Source organism: Lepisosteus oculatus, chromosome 26, assembly GCF_040954835.1.
Source record: "Lepisosteus oculatus isolate fLepOcu1 chromosome 26, fLepOcu1.hap2, whole genome shotgun sequence".
Taxonomy (NCBI): Eukaryota; Metazoa; Chordata; class Actinopteri; order Semionotiformes; family Lepisosteidae; genus Lepisosteus; species Lepisosteus oculatus.
In genome coordinates, this window is record NC_090721.1 from 7,187,739 (window position 1) to 7,202,400 (window position 14,662).

Here is a 14,662-nt window from a genome sequence, read left to right on the forward strand (position 1 = left end):
TAATTGAGGAGATGGCTGTAAGACAGTACACATCACAGGAGCTATCCAAATTCCCTGCAGTTCATCTCGTGCTGTTTTAAGAAAACAAAACATGTTGACATCCACTTCAAATTATTGACATTTTATTCAAACCAATCAGCAGCAACTGTGAACTATGGGCTGGGTTGAGCTGAGGTGAAGACGTGTGGATGTCTTATGAGTTAACCCTAACCCTAACCATGACCCTACCTCTAAACCTAACCCTAACCTCAGACCCTGCCCCATCTAAGGCTCCACAGGAGACCTGGTAAAATAGCACACCTTCCATTCCTGTGCACCGCAGGGGTTGAATTTACTGTAGCCCGTTCATTCATTGTTTAGAAATGTGGTCATTGGCCTTTTAAAAAAACAAAAGACCTGCAACCTTTCTATAGTGAGAACAAAACCCATAATCCTGAACAAACACAACATTTACACCACTGTCACTGACCTGACTGGCCGCGCAGGTTTCAGAAGTGAAACGCAGAACCAGAGGTCACAAATGGAAACCAAAGGGAAATGCATTAAAAACTGAGAACAGGATGTGCTTTCCTTACACATAGGTCCGTGGGAGTCAGGCACAGGCTGCCGAAACATGTGACATATTGTTGAAGCTGTTACCCTGGTGTACTTGGGTGAGATCCTTAGAGCAGTTAGCTACTAACCACAAAACAAGCTGGATTTGCGCCTCTCTATTGCCTGTACTGTAGTATGTCACGGCTCTTACTTCATAAGCTGCTGCAGTCAAGCCCAGTGAATGACTGAAAGCGTGGCATCACGTGCATGTTTTCTGTGGTAGGCTGTGTGAGTTTGTGTTGGGGCTTCCCTCAGGTCTGCAGATACATAGTAGTCCTTGCAGGCCGTTTTATTCCAGCTTGTTCCGGGGCCTAGAACATGGGCATTACATTCAAAGAAATCAGGCATCCGAATCATGGAGCCAGGGCGGACCGAAGAGGTGTTTTATGTGCTGTCCTAATGTTTGTACATCATTTCGAATGTTTACAAGAACCAAAATATTTGGTCATTTTGTATCTTGAAGGCCCATCTATACATAAAGTACTTTTAAATGAAATTAGCATAATTAAACGTTCCAGTTTAAAAAAAAGAACAATTTGACAAACAGGTAAGAGATTACATTTAGTTTGCGAAGTGATTTGTGCGAGACGGGTCCTGAATTTGCAAGCTGTACAGAAATGGAAGTGGAGATTGTACAGCTGCCTAAGGGACCAGCCTAGTGTTTTCTGGTCAGTGTGCAGGACTCGGCTGACCTGCTGACAGTGCCCTACCAGGCAGCCTAGCTCAGAATGTTCTGTAGAGGTCTAGACGACAGGGCAAATACTGCTGTGCAATCACCATCGAGTTTTATAGCCCTCCTGTCAATGTTAAGCACATAAAAATATAATTAATATGATTTGTTTTAAAAGCAATTAGAGAAGGCTAAACTGTCCTGGGATTGATTTTTGGTTTTGCATTAGTGCTGTGACATTAGAAGTGGGAATAAATTGCCTTGTGTTCTATTTCCTCAAGACCAATGCAGTACCTTTAATTTTAGCAGTCTGTTGGCTGACACAGAATCTGAATTTGCATGCTGTACAGAGATTAATCTGTTCCTCTTTCCCTGTTGGTGCTTGTGATTCTTGCTCTGTTCTGTGGTTTTGTCTCTGTAGGACTACCTCATGAAAAGCTGTTCTGTCTTGCCGGTCAATGATCTAGTGTTGGACTCTGAGCAGGAGGGTAATTCAAGATATTTTTTTTTGCTGCTCATATGAAGATATCTGTTTAAAAGGAATGTTTTGTGGATTTCCTGATGCCTGTAAATATCGTTCCTGGTCTCCGAGTTATTTCCTGTTTACTTCTACGTGCTGTCCCTTTGTTTAAGGGCATCCTCTGTACAACTCATGACCAGAGAGCAGGGTGTTCTTGGAAGACCCTTTCTTTTTTAAGCTGACAGGCTGAAAGCTGCTGCTGTGGCTCCTCGTCCCTGCCTTTAACAGCAGCGATCTGTCCCTTTTCCTCCCCTCCCTCCCTGGCTCTGTGTATGACAGAAGAGATCAGCAGAGGCAGGGTCAGTACAGCTGATTTGTACTGGGTTTCTGCAGCCTGCAAGCGCTGTAGTGTAGCGCTTTTCCCTGCCTGCACCCTTTCAGGCGTGGAGGTCGTTGTGTCACATCTGGCCTCCTGTAGCCCTGCCCAGCTCAAATACCAGCTCTCATTCCCCCTTGTGTTGCGGAGCTTCAGCATTTTCATCATTTTTTCTTTGCAGAATTACATTTCATTAAAGGGATTATGTTTCTAAAGAGGCCTTCAGTGCTTAAGCCACCAGACCTAGGAGTCGGTCTTGGATGCATTGTGGAACCTCCTACAATAAAAATTGCGAGTGCAGAATTAAACACTTCCCCCTGCAATATTGCAGTAGTCTTTGTCAAACGAGCCTCCCATCACCTGACCTGACTGCTCTGTTGGGCAAAGGGTTAATCTCTGACGCCCCCCCAAAATGAAACTGGTTGCCTGATTGTCAAACCTCTTGGAATCTGAAAAAAAGGTTTTTTTTTATTCCAGTCTTCTCCTTTGTCCTCTACCTTTCTCTGTTCGAATTCGGGTTGCCTGCTAGCTCAAGGTTATCATACTTCAACCCCCAGAGGTGAACGTGCCAGTTCAGGAATTATTGTGTAAGTCTTGACCCGTAAGAGACTGAGCTGCCTTCAAAGCGTGTTTGGTCTTGCTCACAAGGTAGTCAGGACAGGCAAATTCAGCACGGTTGAGTAATGAGGAGCGTTCTGTTGTGCTGATGTGAGGTTCACGGTGAGATCCATACTGTACCTGGCAGGAACAGGAAGCTGTTGAGAACTCGTCAGGCTTGCTCTCTCTGTGCTTATCATTGGGATACGCCCAGCAGAAGTGTGCGTCATTCACCTAATACAGGTCTCCTGCTTGGATTGCAATCTCTGCATTCTTGAAAGCAGGGCACGTGTTTGCCATTCCGTGCGCAGGGGCTGTGGCTCTGCTTGTAGGTATGCGCATGTGTCTGAGCAGGCTGGGTATTGACGGAAACGTCTGATAGGCCACAGCACAAAATCAGGTCAAGGTGGAGGGCTTCCTGAGGTGAGCCAGAGGTGATCTTTACTCACAGCCTTGCAAGCTGTAGTTTTCCTTCGAACTTGCTCTCGTAATCTTGAGTGGGAATGAATCAAGGTGGAGGGCTTCCTGAGCTCTTGAGTCAGAGGTGACCTTTACTTACAGCTTATTGTAAGTCCTGAACTTGCTGGACAGCGTGACAGCCACCTGTGATGTACTGTACTATAAAGGGCTTCCTATAATATCGACGCTGCATTGACATCGACATTAGGCTGAATCTAGTCTTGACGAATTTACATTCTGTGTGAAGAAAAGCACATTTAAACGGAGCATCTAGTAAACTTTCGGGAGGAAAGAAAACAGCCAGATTCAGTCAGCCTCAGACTCCTGATGTCATTTCCTCAGCTAAAACATTACAAGCATTACACGTTATCCCCTTCTCTCCCTCATATTTGTCTTTTTGTATCCCTCCTCCACACCATCTCCACCTTTGCAGTTGCCCCTTGCTCACTCCTCACTCTGCAAGGGGGTCCCGGGCTCCTCATCCTCGGGCCAGGAGGTCAGCCCTCAGCCAGGCGGGTGAAGCCAGGTTTTCAACTAAAACCCTCCATAATCCTTTCAACACGCTTAATTCCTGTCACTCCTAGTGAAACCTCCAGTGGGGGTATGGTCTCGGCTTTTCTTTTTTCTGCATCTAGACAGGCTTAAAACCCGCTGCGGTGCAGGACCTCTCTGCAACAAGCCTTTCACTGAGTCGTGGAGCAGTATTAGCTGCAAAGAGGTAATGGAGCTGAAAGATTTTGCCTGCTATCCAGGAGGTAGTGCTGCTGTTTGACTGGATGCCTGATGTTGACAAGCCTGGTTTCCCAGCATCTGGATACTGTGCTGCCCCGGATGATTTGATTCGAGTGTTTTTTCCTGTTATTTCGTTTTCGTTATCACTTTTTTTTGGGGCTGGTGGTGACCCCACGGTGACGTTAAAGTCGTGAACGGTTTACTCGAGGCCTCACGCGTCTCGCTCAGACTCGTCTCACGGGCCTTTCGGGAATCTTCCCGTCTCCTGTTTTCAGAGCGGGACGTCCGCGGGACGGCGTGCTGCGTTTGACACTCTGCGAGAGCTCCTTTATGGCTTCTCGTGTTGCCAGGGGTTTTCCTAGCCTCTTACCAGAGGTTTCAGTGTAGTTGAAGGGCAAAACCTAAATAGACTGAATTTATCTCCTGTCTCTCTCTGACCGATGGTTTTACCTCTTAATGACAGGCTGCCTTATCCTTCAGTCTATTATGGAGCCCACAGATATTTACTCTGGGGTCAGCGGCACTCTCTCCAACATTTTATGGCACAGAGAAATAAAAACCCATTGGTATTAAACAGAGGGAAAAGAAACCTCTGACCTGAAACCCATTCGGTTAGAATTGCTGCTCTTCTATTTCTCAAAGTCAAGTTGAGAATGGATGAGGCAGTGAACAGGCTGTCCCTTTGTATATGAAGATGCACTGAAGATGATGGGAAAGTGGGGGCTACACATTGGTGATGGAGGGGAGTCCCCATTACCTATAAAGTGCTTTGAGTGTCCAGAAAAGCGCTATATAAGTGTGAGGAATTTAATCTAAATATCTTGAACTGTGGATAGAAGAATATGGTTGCTGACAGCATATAAGAACATAACAAAAGCCTGCTAAGAAGAGGGGGCCTTTCTGCCCATATTGCTCATTTGGTAGTTAAGTAGCTGAGAGAATCCAGATTTTCATCATTCGTCTTCTTAAAAGTGCCCAGTTTGGGCTCCAACCAGCTGGCTGGGAAGCCTGACCCAGAGTACTTTTAGAAAAGAAGTAAAGAATTGTCTCCAAATCTGTGTCCTAAATGAAGTCTCCAATCATGCCTCCATTTTCTACTTTCACTACTGAGTGTGAACAGGTCCCCAGGGGTTGAACCTACCTACAGTATAGCTCTTAGGGATCACGTCTTTTCTAGACTGAAGAAGTAAGTTGAACCTGTGTTTGAGAATTCAGGTTATCTAAGCTTAATGCCTTTCAATTCTTTTGCCGGCTGAGCACCAGGACACTTTGCATTGTCTTTGCTTTGGTTTAAGGATAGCTAAAAAAACCTCTGCTTTGTGACAGGAGCTTTCTGTTTTGGTCAGTCTGTTCTGCCTTTTCAGTCCCCTTGTCCTTCTCTCTTTCTGTTGAAAACGAACGTTTCTGTGTCTTATCGAGCCTGAAGTGACCCCCCCGGTCAGCGGTGATGACCCCGGATCTGTGCCAGGCCTCACCGGGGCCGGCTCGCCCGTCTCCAGGCCCGGTGATCGGGGTAATCCAGGCGGCTTTCTCTGCTTGCCTCTGTAACTTTTAACCCCTGTGAGTCTCTGGCCTCCTCTGAGAGCAGAGCCAGGAAATCCATGTAAGCTGAAGGCTGCAGGTAAGCAGCTTGTGCTTTCCACTGTTCATCCGATTAGAGAGAAGGGGGGCCGGGGAAGGACAGCCGGGGCCAGGAGACAGATGGGGAACCTCTGCCCCTCACCCCCACCTTCCCAGCCTTCCCTCCCTCCCCCTCATTGCCTGGTTGTCCTCACCGGTTTCCATTCAGACCTCTTGAACTTGGGATTTTCCTTCCTGTGTTTCACCCAATTTCCTAGATCTTTTAATATTGGAGGTGGATAAAAAGTACAGATGGGTGCAATGCATGCATCTTCCATTCCCATTGATGGGGGCGCTTGTGGCACGCCCCAGTCATTGTGCCCAGCATGTGTCTGATTTGAAGAACCAGTAGGCTGGTTTGAAGACTACGTCACTGTTGGCTGCCCTCACAGGTGGGTGGTGACCAGTGCAAAGCTCGGGTGGCATTGAACAGGGACGGGATGAGGTGTTCCATTTCCGATGGGGGTGTGCCGTGTGTATAGTCTGTGCTGTTACAGCAAGGGGTGTATAGCTCTGATCGCACAGCTTCCCAGTCAGCTACACCTGCAGTTCGTCCACATTCGAATGGAAAGGAAAATGATTCTCCCAGTTGTGCTTTAACACGTACAAAAACCCACCCCCCTACCCTGCCACATTTTCATTTTTGTAATGTGACTTTCCGCTCACGAGAGCTACAAATGAGGCTTCTTCGCACTGCCAGGATATCTTGGGAGCGAAACAAGTCCACTTAAACCTCAAGGGGCTGTGCAGCACAGTTCTAGCGAGAGGAGGTTACATTGTCCGGTCTCTCAGAGTGACGTCTCGGGGATAATACGGCGTTTGCACCGCCCCCGAGCAGTCCCTGCAGTCTCTTTCTCGCGTGGGTTGTTTTCACCCGGCCATTCCTACAGCACGCTGAGAAGCAACTGACATCATGCTTGCATGACAAAACCTTCAGCCGTGTGCAACAGCCGTGCAGCATAGTTGCTTTTATGTTCTAGAGCAGCGAGAATTCAAGATGAGCGTGCAGAATCGATGGCCGTCCCTGGCAGCTGTGCACCCCGCTGTGAGACAGATGTGCGTTTGCGGCTTTCACTGCACGTTTGCTTTCTCCCAGATCTTCCTGCCCCGTGAACCCAGGAGCTTTGCAAATTGACCTTTAACCCTGGGAGAGGTGGTGGTGAAAGTTCACCAGCAGCATTAATCCCTGAGCTTATGTCCATAGTGTAAGTTCAGCACTGTTTATCAGCATTCCGCACAGATTACTGCAGCTAAATAGAATTAGTTCACCATGGAAACAAACAATAATTGTGGCTTTGGAGAGCGTACGACTATGTTAATTGTTACAAGTACAGTCAGGCTTTGTGCTGTGGTACACTGCGAATCAGTCTCCATCTCCCACAGTGATGCAGATTTTCAATTGGCCATTTATTTATTTTACCCACATGCAGCAAATGGTCCATTGAGATGAGAGCCTTATTTTCAGGATTTGACCAAGCTGAAAAAAGTGCATTTCATTTTTACAGCAAATTATGCATGGAGAGCTGATGGGCAACTGCAGTTCAGTTTCTTCAGCTGCTTAGCTGCTTTACATAGTTAGCTAACCTATGTAAAGCCTAGGTAAAACAGAACAAGTTGACACGAATCGTGACCAGGTGTTGTTCGTCTGGGATGTTCACTGAACTTAGGAACATTGTGTAGCAACAAGACACAAAGAAAATCTATAAATCAGCAGCCTTTATCTTGAAGAAATCTTTCTTAGTACATGGGAATTTTTTGGGGTGCTCTCAGACATTCCACAGACCCCATCATTTCTCTCCTGCTGTATTGCACATCTGCAGATGAAGCCGCACAGCTCCCCTGTAGCGACCATGTCTGCCAGCAAGGTTTCGGGCCGGAAGAGTAAACTTGCCAAGCTTGAGAGGCGGTGAATAGAATCCATTTTCATTTTTCTGATTGCCCTCTCTTTCTCTTCCTTTTTGTAATTAGAAAATGAACTTAAGCACCACGACGCAGACAACTCCAATTACTGCATTTCCTGTCCCAGAGAAGCGATCTTATCTCGAAGCATTAGCCGGGCTCAAGATCAGAGCAGTGCGCTGTAAATCCTCCTGATGCTAATAATAGCTCCTGCTGAGGCCGTGGGGCTGTGGGATGGGGAGATGGATGTGTGTGTGTGTGTGGGGGTGGTGTTCTTAGGCCACTGCTCTACACAGAGAAGTTCAGGATTCCCAGGCAGAGGGAGAAATGGCTCTTCACATCACTGTGATGAAAGCGACCAGACCAAACATCTTTGCACATGTCCACTTCCCCTGCTTCCAGGGGAAGGCAGGGTCAGAGGGCGGTGTGCGACCAATCCCCTGGGCCTCTTCCTCTGGACTCAGCGCTGTGGATCATGAGCGCTGAGCAGCCAGCACTGCTAGATTCCAGGGAGGAATCTTTATTACTTTAGATTTATTATAAGCTTTTAATTTTACTCAGGCATCTTCGATGCACACCTACGTTGGGCCCCCACCTTCAACATCCCATACATCTAAACACATCCTCTTGATGACCAACACCGGCCCCCCTCCTCTTCAAGGTAATGTGATGCTGTCTGTGAATGTGGTGCCTGAAGGGTCACAGGGTTATTTTGGCTGTCATATAGTGAAATTGTGTATTGCTTTTTTTTTCCTAGAGTGCATTTGTACTGCATCGGAGACCACTGACTTTGATCTTTGCGACTCAGGTACACTTTTGAATTGTTGCACGGATATCTTCTTGTCCACGGCATAAGGCTTTGGTCAGCTGGAGGTCAGTGCAGGTGGGGTGGCAATGCTTTAGCCTGGAAACAGCAGGTGTGGAAAGCATGGTAAACAATACCCAGTGTATTGACCAGCTTCCCCTCCTGCTGTGCCAACCGCTACCAGCTCATCTCCATTGCTCATGCCAGTGCCCTGGCGTTCCCATGAACCTGTGAAGGCGTCCACCAGTGCTATATGTTTCGGAGTGGCCGGAATCCGCACGTTGCAGTGATAATCTGCTTACTGAATTAAAGCAGTCTGCCTCTTTGAAACTAGAAGCACGCCGCACGACTGTTCTGCTTGCTTTGTGGAGAACTGTATCATGACCAGCGAGCGGTTCTTTGTTGTTTTATAATGGATGACAGACGCCATCCCTGCTGTTGCTTCTCCTATTGAAGTCATTTTTATATTCCTAGCAGTATGCCTGGTAAATACAGGACTACGACATTGTGTTAAGCTTTTCAGATCTCGGGTCTCCTAGGGCTACGGTCTTGCGTCTGAATTTTAAGGAGCGTCTGGCTCTATTAAATCGCACTCTAGTGATTGTTTTTTTGTCGGGAATGGAAAGTCTTGTCTGGAAGGACATCCTCAGGAATTTTCGTGAGGCTCAGGCAGCCTCCCTGCCCCACCCAGGATACCATCCATGCTGGGCATGTAGAGCTGTGCTTTGTTTGGTCAGAGCTCTGTTTAGAACAGGTGAGCCTGTGCCAGCCCTGTTTGACTGTTCGAACATGAGGGATTGCCTGCAATTTAACAGCCAGCTTGGGTTACTAAATAAAGAGGTGTGGTCTCTAATTTGTCACAAGTCACATTAGTGGGAGCTCACAGCATGCACCACGTCCCATAGATCTTGTTTGTTAGGAGTCAGTAACACCCCTGTATTTTTCACCACACTTGGCCTCTGCATGGGTGCCTGATTACTAATCACAAAATAGCTGAAGGCAACTTGCTTATAGAGGCCCAGATACAGAATCAAGCATTCTCGGCAAATAAGGGGATGAACTCTTAATGCCTTGTTTGTTTTTGTTAGTCTGGGCTGTGTGTTTTATGCTCACTGTGATCTCTGACAGTACATCCTTATGCTCAATTTTGGATTTCGGTTAATGGTCAGGTGTCTCGAATTTGTTCGTGACTTCAGCAGATGGATTTGATCGGTTGCATGGACTAAGAGATAGCTCCCAGTCACTTCTGCTGGACTCTACAATAATAATTCCTTAAAGAGCGCTTTTCTGGACACTCCACTCGAAGCGCTTTACAGGTAATGGGGACTCTTCACCACCAACACCAATGTGTAGCCCCACCTGGATGATGCAACACCAGCCAAAGCGCACCAGTACGCTCACATCAGCTATCAGTGCGAAGGAGAACAGAGTGATGAAACCAGTTAATAGAGGTTATTAAGAGGCCATGTCTGGAAAAGGACCATTTTTTATATTGTTAATATATTGCTTTTTACAATTGCTTATTCTATACTTACCCTGTACAGGCCACTGCAGCCCAAAAGGATGGAGTACTTTGATAGTGATGCAGGATGCATTGTGAACCGCATGCACAAATGAGCCCACCTCAGGCAGGTAGTAGTGATTGATTTTCCTCAGGCCTGGCACCACCTTTCAGTGCACATGGCATCAGGACCTTGTACTTGGTCTCACTGTTACTTTATCAGACCCAGAACGTCGCAGTGCAAGAGTGAAGCAAGGGCACAGCAGTTTTATCATTACTCAGTGCTTAGTGCTTTGTTTTTTGCACCTGAGTTACAGCATCCTGGTTTGATTTATAGTTTTGTTCAGATGAATTCTGTTTTTAATAAGAATTGGCTGAAATCCAATGAGAGCTTTTTAAATGTGAATCACAGATGGAATTGAACAGAGAGCTCTTGCAATTTTGTGGGCCAGCCTGGGCAAAACTAACAAACGCAGATGTATTGGAAAGCCAATGGTGCCCCTTTGTGGTGTATTTGGGGAAGTGCACTAAATCAGGTATTCTGCCGGAAATGGGGTCTCTCTAGTGGTGAAGTGTGATTCTGCAGTCAAAAGCAGTGTGGATTTCCATAGATGTGGCCATCTGTCGGTAATATTTAATACACAGCTCCTGAACAAAACACAAATTAAAAGGGAAGTTAACTACCTTTTATTCTTATTACATCATGATCATTTTAGTACTTTTGATTTGAGTATTATTATTCAAGTAGTTGTATGCAGGAACCTGAGAAAAGGTCACAAACAAAAGGAGCTTATTCTGCCTCAGCTGTTTCGTGAAAGAAACCTTGTTCCAGGCTCCCACAGCAGTATTACAACAGTAGAGTATCAGTAGTATTACAACAGTTGTTACTGGTGGGAGCTGATCTCTTGTTAAAGCTTCAAACTATTGTCTGAAGTGCATATATGATGGACGTAAGTTCCCTCCTGACCATAGACTTCCTGCTCAGTCTGTCCAGTCTTATCCCAGTCTGTCCAAAATGGTGCCTTTCTGTCGCACATTTGTGGACTTCCTAGGGGGAAACCAATCTTCTTTGCCCCACTTATCTCACGATAACAAATCTTGTTCATTTTTAAAGTGAATGTGTGCTGCTTATCGGAGTCGCAAAAGAGCAGGTTTATCAGCGTTTCTGCCGACATGTTTTTCACACCCTTCTGTCTTAAAAACTTCACGTGATGAAAAGCTAGTGTTTTTCTACCTTCCTGACCTTTTAAAGAAAATGTAGTTGTGTTTTATCGGCACTGGCATACCGTATTTTGTTGGGTTTTTTTCCTTCCTGCTTAAAAGCTTGTTATAAATTGCACAGCAGTAAAAGAATGTTATGAACAGTCAGGCATGAAGAACAATAACAGACCAAATGCAATCAAAAATGCTGTGGCCTGTGCCTGAATTCTAAACAATCTGCATTTACAAGAATTTAGCGGAAACATTTTGCCTTCTCTCATTGAATTAAACTGCACCCCTCACTTTGACGTCGTATTAGACATTTAGAAATGTCTTTTTGCTGCTCATTCTTCTTTCCCCACAAGAGATTTCCGTGTATAGGAAAGTGTCAGGACACACACTTTTTCATCTGTGTTTTTAGGGCAGAATTAATCTTGATTGTAATTTCTCTCCTGATCGGGGACGTTGCTTAATTTAGGTGTTCTCAATTCCTGTGTGGTGTCGAGAGACTTCCCGGAGTCCACATCCAGTGGTTGTTAGCACTTTTGTTTCCACACTTGAGTTAATTATGAAACGATAGGACTGATAAATGTGGGCCATCAGTGTGGAGGTTTAGCTAGAGCACTGGGCTCAGAATGAGAAGGTCGTGGGCTCAGTTACCAGGTGGGACACTGCTGGTGTACCCCTTGGGTACTTCAATCAGACTGCTCCAATAAAATACCCAGCTGTGGAAACTGGTCCAAATTCCAGTCACGTTTGATGATATTGTCAGACTAACTAGAAAAAGACAAATGAAAGAGCACGTTCACATAAAGAATGACGGCACTGATCATCCTCATGCAGATTTCTATTTATTAGCATTTTTTCTTAGCCAGACGCTTGGCGTTGGTGGAATTCTCAAGTTGTTTTTCTGCTTGCTCGGCCCAAACAAATTGACCCCAAAGGTGTTCTTCCAAGTAAACTCCGGCTGTTGCCAGGTCACGTTTTCCAGCGGTGCGTAATTGGCTTTGTTAGTTGCGCTCAGTCCCTTGACGAAAAGGGTGAAAAGGAAAGTGGGGGGTCAGACACAAGTCCGCAGCTCTGTGTAATGTCCTTCCTCCTCGGGGGACAGGAAGACCGTTAACTTGTGATGAAACGGCCGTCATTTCCTCGCCCTGCTGTTGCTCTTCACCTCTTGGGTATTCCTCTCAGCACTGGCGTCTCTCCCTTTGCCTTTGTTTTGAGATGCATTTATACATATATATTTTGTCTTGTTCGTGTCTTGGTCTGCTACAACCGGCCTCGGATCCGACTGCGGGAGAGCCCCCTCCTCCCGCAGGGGCAGGGGGCAGCCGGAGCCGCGCGCACACACCGCACACACGCGCGCCCTGCCCCCCAGACAGCGTGCGCCGCGCTGAGAGCCAGCAGCAGCTGAAGGGAAACAGCAACTGGTGTCTGAGAGGGGAGCCCGCCTCTCCGCATTCTTGGGGTGGAGGAGGTGGAGAGGCCAGGGGGGGGCTATTTTTAGCCATCCCGGTATCAGACCAGCTGTCCCCCCCCCACCCCCCCCATGTCCCGGTGCAGCGTCAGGAATATCAACACTCTCCTGACCTATCACATTACTGCGCTGCTCTTCAGACGGAAGCCTGCATCACCGTCGGCTCGCTGGGGCACTTCTCCTTTGCCACTTTCTGTGCTCTTCTCGGGGGGGAATCCGCTGCACCGCGTCTGCCTCTTCTTGTGGTAAGAGAGCCGTGGGGGGGGTTGGGGGGCGAGCGCCGGGTCACCCGGCTCACCGGTCTGCCTTCTCCGGGGTCCGAGGGCTGGAGGAGCCGGGTCGTAGGTGCGGGCCGGCAGCGAGTCTGGTTTTGAGATCTGTAGGCTAAGTGTGCCGTCTCGATCAGGCCCTGGCTGCCTTTGCACAGGGCTGCTGCTGCCACTATTTTTAGTGTAGCTGCTGTTGAAGGGGGGGAAAAAGTTGCGACAGGCTCGTCTCCTAACGGGTTCAGCGGTGCTAGCCATTTTGTCCAGTGCTACATAGCATGCCGCTGCCTCTGTGATTTCCCTGTCTGTGTACACGTCTTTTTTTCTGGTCTGCCATCTGCTTATTTTAAGAAGTGTTTTCAGTCTGTGTTCTTTTAAGTTATGAAGCAACACCGGGTTTTTTGCAGTTCTTCGAGACTTACTCCGACGTTCTGGGGAGTGAGATTTTTTTTTTTCCCTACACAGACTCTGAAAACAGAATTCGCGGTTCTGAAACCGGGCTGTGCCCCCTTGAACCAGGCGGTTTCCTCATCTTGCGCCAAACAGGACACCCTCAGATTATGAAGAGGTGTGACGCTGATAAAGGGACATCAGAGCCCTTATTTAGTAGTTGAAAAGCAGATGTTAATTACAGCTCAGGAAAGAGCTAAAGGTATTGTACTGCTTTTCCTCTGCCCACGACAACTTGAATGGCTCAAGCTCTTTGAAACTGTTACCGTCTGGAGCCACTTTGTCAGACGAGCTTTTCTTTTAACAGTGGATGGTGAAATGGAGAATGAGTAGTTTATAATAAATGAAATTAAAACCTGTATTTGGAGAGAAAGATGCACAAGTCTTCTTATATCCTAACCTGAAAATGCAGTTTAGTTTTTAAAGTTCTGAGTTCTGAGGCTTGTTTTACCCTGGCACGCTGAGGATGTGGAATGGGCTCCGTCTCCGGGTCTCCCGAGACGCAGTATATCTGGCGCTGCAATGCGCTGATCCGACTAGGTTGGGCCGAGGTGTGAAGTGTCAGCCTCAGCATCTGAAATAAGGGAGTTTGCCTGCCTGTGGCCCGTCAGACAGTCCTGAGGCGGAATGGTTAATGTGTTGCATTTCTTCCAGAGTTTTTTTTGGTACATTTGACAAAACTATGCTTGGTTTTACTCCAGTTTGCAATACATTCTGGGTGGAAGCGAGGGTTGTGGCTCAAGACTATAGGTGCCTGCTGGCTTGCAGCCAGATGAGCAGTAGCAAAACGAAAACAGGCTTGGGTGTGTCGCACACATTTCCTATCCTCTTTGGTAGTGCTGAACGTGAGATGCCTCGCTTTTGTGCTTCTGTATTTGCGCCTTTTAATGAAGTTGGCCACTGGGGTTGAAAGAGGCTGCCTGTGGATTATCAATTTTCAATTGAACGTTTTTATTTTCTCCTTCAGCTTCCTCCTGCATGGTGGCAGTTTTGCCATAGAGCATCACTCTTTGGTGTGAGAATCCCAAACAGTGTCATTTCACACTTTTTGTTTGCAGTAGCCTGAGTCAAGTAGAATCTCTTCCTGTTTTGCTTCCCTTTTGAGTGACTGTATAGGATTTCTTCCTGAACGGTATTACTGTTAGAGACAGTTGGCTATTGCGCAGAAGCCATGCTTCCATGCTTTAAGCCTTTGTGTGTATTTTATTGTTCCTTTCGCATACAATTCTGGAAATCTGGGATCTGATTACAGTGTTATTAAGTAAGTGATAAAGTGGTTTAGCAGGCCTTCACCCTTGATTTTAATTTTCTCTTTTCTGCCGTTTGTGTAATAATGGTGTTGTGTTTGGTAGCCTGTGCCTATGCTATTCAGAAGAGGTCATCAACAGGAAGTAGAGAGAGGAAGTGGGAGGAGCCAGACCTGCTCCTCCCACTTCTGTCAGGAGTGCCTGTTATTTTTACAGGTGCTGTGCACCTTTCCAGCCCATTTCACTGCAATCTTAACTGTCTAATCCATCACTGCTGTGTGTAGTGTGTGTCTGTGTGTGTGTAAGAGT

The 14,662-nt window shown here is 46.8% G+C and overlaps 1 protein-coding gene across 32 annotated transcripts in view; it reads left to right on the forward strand.

The window, feature by feature from the left end:
* myo18ab (myosin XVIIIA b) overlaps nucleotides 1-14,662 on the forward strand; it is a 119,343-nt gene that overhangs the window by 26,130 nt on the left and 78,551 nt on the right. For 22 of the 32 annotated variants that reach the window (XM_069184273.1, XM_069184245.1, XM_069184243.1 and 19 more), the window contains exon 1: nucleotides 12,545-12,635. The exons of 8 other annotated variants lie outside the window; for them this stretch is intronic. Coding sequence is in view for 1 of the 24 variants with exons in the window: in XM_069184272.1 (XP_069040373.1) it covers nucleotides 12,138-12,635 (498 nt within the window). In the remaining 23 variants the exon portion in view is untranslated. Of the gene's footprint in view, nucleotides 1-11,850; nucleotides 12,636-14,662 lie in introns of those variants that run through there. 2 more of the 32 variants (XM_069184272.1, XM_069184244.1) reach the window with 2 other exon arrangements.